At 63.8% G+C, this 7890-nt stretch overlaps 1 protein-coding gene across 10 annotated transcripts in view; it reads right to left on the bottom strand.

Moving 5' to 3' along the window:
* The window catches only part of ANK1 (ankyrin 1), a 64166-nt gene that overhangs the window by 23029 nt on the left and 33247 nt on the right, over positions 1 to 7890 (bottom strand). For all 10 annotated transcript variants that reach the window (XM_019514423.1, XM_019514420.1, XM_019514421.1 and 7 more), the window contains exons 2-9: positions 6383 to 6484; positions 2618 to 2716; positions 1713 to 1811; positions 1225 to 1323; positions 927 to 1112; positions 609 to 707; positions 395 to 493; positions 193 to 291 (exon numbers count right to left, since the gene is read on the bottom strand). In XM_019514423.1, the coding sequence (XP_019369968.1) occupies positions 193 to 291; positions 395 to 493; positions 609 to 707; positions 927 to 1112; positions 1225 to 1323; positions 1713 to 1811; positions 2618 to 2716; positions 6383 to 6484 (882 nt within the window). The remainder of the gene's footprint in view (positions 1 to 192; positions 292 to 394; positions 494 to 608; positions 708 to 926; positions 1113 to 1224; positions 1324 to 1712; positions 1812 to 2617; positions 2717 to 6382; positions 6485 to 7890) is intronic.

The following is a 7890-nucleotide window of genomic DNA, read 5'->3' as shown; positions in this document are numbered from 1 at the left end:
CAGGTGCTGAGCAGTAGGGCAGAAGCCCATGTGCTCACAGGTGAGATCACAGCAGCTTTTGGACTCCGGGAGAATGACAGCACCCCACCCCTTGCCTACTCCAGGCAGCCAGCACGCTCAAGAGTAGCCTCGGAGCCCCAAAATGCTGCAGCTCATGTTCCCGCCTGTGCTTTTGTGGGGCCTGGCAGGCACCTTGGTTTTGGCTTGGATGGGAGCCCCGTGGTCCAGCAGGATCTCCGCGATGCGTACGTGTCCGTTGCGGGCTGCACAGTGCAGGGGTGTCAGCTCATCCTGGGGGACAGAGCACGCGGTCAGGCCCTGACCATGCTTGCTGCCACCTGGGCACAGCACGGGAAGGCTTGGTAGGGCTCCAGCCCTTGGCAGAGGATTTCACCTTGGTCCTTGTCTCAATCTGGGCGCCGCGGTCCAGCAGCAGCCGCACCATGATGACGTTGCCCCGGCGGGAAGCGATGTGTAGGGGGGTGATCCCATTCTGAGGAGGAATGGCCACTGGTCAGTCCACATGGGGCAAGAGCAGGGTATGAGGGGGCAACGCCTCTACCCACACAGGCAGGAGCCAGGTGGGGCCACGGCATTCTTGCGCTCACCTGTGGCGTGAAGTTGACGCTGGCTCCTCTGTTCAGCAGCAGCTGGGCCACATTGAGGTTCTCGTAGTGAGCTGCGATGTGTAACGGGGTGAACCCAGTCTAGGGGACACAGGAGGGTCAGCACAGCCCCAGGACCTGGCCTGAGGGTAAACACCCTGTGGCTTGTTGAGAGCAGTGCCCAGGAGACTGGGACCGTGCTGGGTCACATGGCTCCACGAGCCCTGGGTGTCTTGGAGTGCACCAAGGCCAGGACTGGCAGAAGCCTGGGCTGGCACGGTGTGGGCAGGGAGGAGCCATGTGCAGGGGGCCTGGCTGTACCTTGGAGAGCACATCGGCGTTAGGGTCATTCTGCAGCAGGACAGCAGCTGTGCGGGTGTCATCGTTGCGGGCGGCAATGTGCAGGGCGGGCAGTCGCACCTTTCCCTTCGTCCCATAGTTGATAAGGTGGGCGACCACGTTCTCGTGCCCCTGCTGCAGGGCCACAGCCAGTGGCGTGAACCCATCCTGCCAGAGACAAGGGGCTGGGGTGAGATGGGATCACGGGGGCCTGGGCGGCCCGGAGTGCATGTGCCTGCAGCCAGGCCGCGGAGCCAGAGGAGCCTCCGCGGGGCCTCACCTCGGTGGCCACGTTCTGATTGGCACCATTCTCCAGCAGAAACTTGACGACTTCCAGGTGATTCTCTTGTGCCGCCATGTACAGGGGAGTGAAGCCTTTCTGCAAATGCAGTCCCCCATGCCCATTGAGCGCAGCCGCCCTGCAGGGGCCAGGCTCCACACACGTCTGCCAACACTTTCCCTGGCACCTCCAAGGCTGCTGCACCCCCTCAGGGATGGACAGCCAGGCTGCGCCACAGGCATGGGGAGGAGGGGGATAGGAAAGCTCCAAGCTACTGGCTGGGGAGAAGGGCCACCAATGCTTGTCCCCTGACAGAGGCATGGCCCTGAGGTTCCTGATAGCTCAGGAGCCCACAAGGGGCTGGTGCAGCTGCCAGGCACTCAGGGCAGGGCTGGCAGCTGTTGGGCCCAGGGGCTCTATTGGCTTGGGCACCACTCACACCTCGGCCCTGGGGACCCGCTGTCATGGCTAGCAGCAGCTCACGTTACCTGTGACTGCGCGTTGACGTTGGCCCCATAGTTCACCAGCTCCCGGACCACGTCCTCCTGTCCAGCCAAGGCCGCGATGTGCAGAGCTGTGTTCCCCTTCTGAAAGACACCAGGCAGTAGCAGTCAGGGCATGCACCGAGTGGCCAGCGGCATGGGAAGGCAGGCAGCAGGTGTGGTTAGGAGCAATGGGGAGCCTGAGGATGAGCACACTCTTGCACTGGGATCCAGACCAGACGCCAGCCCCATGCAGGGCAGGACGTTTCCTCCCTCCATTAGGGCAGAGTCAGGCTCCGTGCACCCCAGAGCCTGGCCAGGTGGACGGAGAGGCCAAGGGCCCCTTCCTCCGGGCAGTCCTGAGCCCCTGTGCTGCACTATCCATGTCCCCGTGGATAGAGGCGGGCCCAGGGCGCAAAGTAAGCAGCACAAAGGACAGGCCCAGGGGCTGGCTGTCAGGTGAGGGAGGCAGTGCCAGTGGCTCTGTGCCCAGGGCCAGGTGCTTGGCTGGAGCAGGCAGCCAGGCCCTGCTCCCCCAGCGCCAGAGGCTGGTCATTTATCAGCCCACGCTAGCGCATTGTCCCGCCTGTCACGGATCGAGCGAGTGCCGCTCCCTCTGCAGGGGCTCCAGGAGGAGACGCACGATGGTGATTTATGAGCGAGGGAGCCAGAGCCCTGCGCGGCACTGTGCGGCGGCCCCTCGCAGTCAGGCTCTGCCGCAGTGCGCGGGGGGCTGCCTCAGGCTCCAGTGCTGGGGCTGGAGACAGCACCGTGCTCATGCTGTGCACAGGGTGGGGGCGCAAAAGCTGTGACAGCTGTGGCAGAGGTGAGACCAGTCTGCCCATGCCAGCCCAAGGAGCCAAGGCTGCCTCCGCATCCCTGCTTGCCCCCAGCCCCAGGCCCAGCCTCACCTTAGTCGTAGTTTCAAGAACGATCTCCTTGTGCAGCAGCTCAGCCACCATTTTCACGTGGCCCTCCTTGGAGGCCAGGTGCAGGGCGTTCAGCCCATTCTGGAAAGAGCAGAGTCGGGGAGGGGGTTACCCACAGTAGGTGGTGCTTGTGGGAGCTGGGCGCTGCCGCAGGGAGTCCCAGCATCCCGTGCCTGTGAAGACCAGGCTGCAGCAGGCGGCCCACCTGGCTGCCCAGGCAGCACCAGCCCCCTGCAGCACTGAGCTCCCCCTCCCCAGCCAGCACGGTGCCCCCAGGGCAGACACATGTCTGGGACCAGGCTCGACTATGGGCGCCCACCCATCCGCCACACCCTGAAGGATGAACACTGGAGGAGCAAGTTGGTCATCTAGGGCTCTGGCCCCCCTTGCCCAGGGAAGGAAGCTAGGCCGCCAGCTCCGGAGATCTGCTCACATCACCACCCAGATGGGGTCCACGTTAGGAGCCTGGCAGCACCAGGCAGGCCCCAAAATACCATGCTCCCACCTGGCTGCTGCACACCAGCTGCCCTGCCCTGCAGCACAGCCTGGGCACTACATCAGCACCACTGGGCCTGGGCACCCAAGAATGCCAGCACCATAGTGCCACCTGCAAGCTGGCTGCTGGTGCTATCGCAAGAGGCAGCCATCCCACAGAGCCCCGGGGACAGGTGACAGCAGTGACAGTCTGCCTAACCCTTAGGGACATGCAGCTTCTGCTGGAAAGGGAGTGCCTCCCCCTGCTGCAAGCATCAGCTTGCAAAGCAGCAGAGCCAGGGGATGCACAGATTCCTTGGAAACCCCCTTCTGCCTGGCTCTGGCACAGGCTGGGCAGAGCAGGGCAATGCCTGTGATCCTGCACGCAGCCGCTGAAGACCTTCAGGGCTCCCAGGGGAGAGGGATTAACCTGGGGGTGGAGAAGCAGCACGGAGCCTGGGAGGTTGTAAAGCTCAAAGCAAGGAGCTGTGGAAGCAGAGAGGAAGGCTGTGCTGAGGAGCCTGTGGCAGTGCACACACGCTTGGCTTATGGCCACAGACACTCCTTGGCACACCAGGCACAGGGCCATGCACGCACACAGTCTCTGCAACACCTGCAGATGCATGCACGCAGCACACGTGGCCACAGACACTCTCTTGCCTCCCTGTACCATGTGTGTGCACACACACCAGGGCAGGGTACAGGGGACGGCAGGTACGCTTGGTTTCCCTCCTTCGTGCACACATGCCTTCTCCAGGACTGCTGAATAGTCCATCGAGTGCTTGAAACCTTGGGAGAGCCCTTGTCTCTGGCCTGACTGCAACACACTCAGTGTTTCCAGAAGGCTACATCCAAGCGCCAGGCAGCAGCCTACTTGGTGCCCTTGCCCGGGAGCCCTTGTATTCCCGTTTGTATCCCACTTCCAAGGAACCCCAGGGCCGCAGGATGGATGGGAGCGCAGGGCTGGGCAGAGGTGGGGACAAGGACCATGGCCCGGATGACAGGGAGCTCTGCCTGGGATCTCCTGACTCTCGGGATTAAGGTGGTGGCTGCCAAGCGTGCCCATTGCTGGGCATCCAGCGGCAGCACGAGGGCAGGGAAACACGGGGGATGGAGTGGATGATGGAGATGCCGATGGTAGTACGGTGATGGCGGTGGAGTCACAGAATGAGGATCAGATGGCAGGTTAAGGTCTCGGCATGTGTGCAAGAATACAGGGCCTGTGGGATAGGTCTGACCACATATATCCCTCCTCGTGACATACAGGACATGTGAGGTTGGACCTTTCCCACGGGTCTGATATTCCTCCGGGTGGAAACCCCAAAATGCCATCTAACCAGGGTGAAGACGTCGTTGCAGGAGGTGCCTCTGGCTGCCGCTTGTGCCCCCAGGTCCTACTACGCCTCAGTTCCTCCCCACAAATGGATTGTGCTGTGGGTCCAGGCCAGGAGCTCCATGCCCCTCACCCCTCCACGCCCCTCTGCCCCCTGGCCTGGCATCCCTCCTCTGGGGGAATGTGGGGCTGGGGCAGCTCCCTTCTGCTCATTGGGATGAGTAACCCCCTCGCCATGGCTCCCGCTGCCCTCTGCATGTGTCTGGCACACAGCAAAGCTCTGAGGACGCCTGGGCAGGGCCCTGGCCCATTTCCCAGTGAGAAGCTCCGCAGAGCTCGTTACCACCATCACCGAGGGGTAAGTCACTGTGCCCAGGAGTGCTGCGAGCGCCCAGCACCACGGTGCAGGTATTGGGGCTACCGCTGCTGCCCACAGACTGTCAGAGGTGCAACGGCTGGTGCAGCCAGCAGCCAGGCCCCGAATGGCACGCAGCCACTCAGAAGAGCCTTCCTGGGTTTGGAAGGAGCTGGTGGACAGGGCCAGGTCATGCTGAACCTGGAGCACAGCAAGGGCGAGGGCGAGGGCAAGCCACGAAGCTTCTCCCACCTGCAGTCTGCCGGCTCCGTACCACTGCAGCACCCACCAGTCAGCCCCATTGCTAACCAACTGGGAGCCACGCACCCCGCATCCTCCTGTTGCCCCCAAAACAGCAGCTGGGCAGGGCAACCCCACAGAAAAGCTCCTTCCAGGGAAGCAGAGCCAGTGCCAGGCCCAGGCTTCCCAGCACCGCATAGACAAAAGCACATGCACCCACATACAAACACACAGGGAGACCATCCACAGATGTGTCTCCACATGCAAGCTACAGCCCCCACCTGGTCCTGCCACTGCAGAGCCCTGGCTGCCAGCTGGGAGAGGCAGCAGAGCAAGCACCGTTATAGAGAGGTGGGGCCCGGCCCCGCTTGCCCCCAAGGGAAGGCAACACAGCCCTGGCACGCCTGTGGACAGAGGGCAGTCTGCGACATGCTGGCCGGGCACAGCCAGCCTGCAGAGCTGCACCCCGGGGTGGCGCAGGGGAGGCCTGGTCAGGTGCAGCCTGCCTGCAGCAGCCGCTCCTGTAGCAGCAGCTGCAGCGCCTGGATCGATCGGAGCCGAGGCCAGGAGTGGAGGAGACTGCGGGGCCCAGGAAGCCGGGGGCTGAGACCAGCGCAGGTTTGGATGCCATCTTCCAAGTGGGGATTGTGCCCCCCTGCAGCACAGCTGCCTCCACACAGTCACTGCAGGCTGAGCCCAGCGCCTCCCTCGGCTCAGCCCGAGCCGCGCACCATTGGCAGTGGCCCAGATACGAGATGTTCTGTCGATTAAGTGCGCACAATTCCTCTGTGACTGCAGCTCCCGGAGCCGGCAAGGCCCAGGCGGGTCTGAGTCAGCGCTCGAGCGGCTCCACTGGCCACAGACCTCTGCGGCTGGGTGCCCGCAGGCGAGAGGCAGGCCTGTCCAGAGGGCCGGGGGCTGCACCCACCACTAGTAACTACCCTCTGCCCTGTGACAAGTAGCCCACACTCTTCCTGCTTCCTCAGCTGCTCTTGCTTGCAGCAGAGCCACAGGCTATGGCCTATGCCCACTTGAGAGCGCCTGCTGCCACCACCTGTCCCCAGCTGTCCCTGCCATGCCCTCTGAGCAGGCTCCCATCCCTGCAGACATCCCACATGCCCTCAGCCCAGCCTGCATGCCAGGGCCCCTCCCTGCACACAGCCGTGGTTGGGCCTGCAATCCCCGGTCAGCTGCTGGGGAAAGGACCACGGGTCCCCGAGCTCCACGGGCTCATGCAGCAGAGGCCAGGGGCCCGAGCAGCCTCCCAGACAAAGAACAGGGACATGGGCTCTGTGGCTGGGCTCTCCCCACTGCGCGGCACAGGGGGCCCAGGGACGTCACCTACCTGGTTGCAGGTGTTAATATCTACCCCATTCCTCAGGTGGTCCAAGGCTTTGTCCAGGTTCCCAGATCTTGCAGCCCGGAGGAAACTGGTGGCAGCATCAGCCTGGGGAAGAGGAGACAGCGTGAGGACTGGTGCCTGCCCTGCCCCTGTTACCACGCAGCCGGGCACAGCACAGGCCCCGCTCCCTGCACAGAGCTGAGTCATGCCCAGCCACAGGCTCCGGCTCTTGACAGCACCCGCCCCTGTTCTGGGGCCATCGCAAGGCCCACGTAGCTCCAGCAGGCTCAGGCACACAGACCCAGCCCCACCTGCCTGCCCCGACTTGCCTAGGCCCTGCTACTGGCACCAGCCTGGCTCCCCTTCCACATCCCTGCACACAGCTGGGCACATCTGCCCCAGGCTGCCATCCCTGCACTAGTGGGAAATTGGTGAGACACAGCTGGAAACAGTGACACAGCAAATCCGCGCCCCCCCATGCTGCTGAGACAAGCTCCCATGCCCCAGGCTGGGGAGCAGCATGGGCCCCCCATGCACTGATCTTACTAATGGCCTGGTGAGATGGGCTTTTGTCATGGGGGCATGCTACAGCTGGACCCTGGCCCCAGGCAGTGCTTGTGTGGTGCACTGGCCCAAAAGAGCACCCCAGCCCCTCCACCCCAAGAACGGCATGCAGGAAGTGAAGCTGGCAGGTCCCTGCCATGGGGGAGCACGGCCGGCCCAGACACTCAGGCTATTATTAACTGTGCACTTCCTGTGCATCTGCTCACAGGGCTGGGGAGGAGGGGGACAGAAGCGCTTCTGTGGCAGGACGGACACAGGCAAGGGGCCCACAGGCATCATCTCTGTGGCACGGATGCACACTTCCTCCCTTGGGGGCCAAGACAGGGCGGGCAGAGCCAGGGCCACGGCACACTGTACTAGGCACCTTGCAGCCAGCAGGGACACAGCAGGAACGAGCAGCCACCTCCGCCCCTGGCGTGCAGCCACCTCTGGGGGAAAGCCCAGTGGCTGCGCCAGCACTGCTACACCACAGTGCAGAGCAGCAAGGGACGGAGGTGGCTGCGGCTGGAGCAGCCGGTGACCACGGCAGACGCCCAGCACCAGCCCCCTCAGGCACATAAGGCTTGGATGTCACGGGTGCAGAAGCCCCATCTGGAAGCGCTCCTAGCGTGACAGAGCTCGGCGCTGCGGGAACAGGTGCGGGGCAACCACTGGGGTGTCGTCGCAGCTGTGCGGCCTCATCACGCCCAAGGAGCAAGCAACGAGTGCACAACAGCCCTCCGCCCATTGCCCTGCAGCCCCCCACTGCTGGGGATGGACCGGTGGGCCTGGAGAGGGCTTAGCCCTATGCTGTGGGGCGCCGAGGTGCCTCCTGCTTGGCTGGGCTGACCTGCTCCACAGGAAGGACCTGGGCTGTGCACGTTGCACCCTGTGAGCTGACCCACGGCCACGAGAGCGGTGGCAGGGGGAGCCGACAGCCTCCATCAGCTGGCTCAACGCAGAAGAAC

This window comes from Gavialis gangeticus, unplaced genomic scaffold (genome assembly GCF_001723915.1).
Source record: "Gavialis gangeticus isolate Ggan-Ray unplaced genomic scaffold, GavGan_comp1, whole genome shotgun sequence".
In the NCBI taxonomy this organism is placed as follows: Eukaryota; Metazoa; Chordata; order Crocodylia; family Gavialidae; genus Gavialis; species Gavialis gangeticus.
Note: the sequence above shows the minus strand (reverse complement) of the source record. Positions and strands in the feature narration are given on the sequence as shown.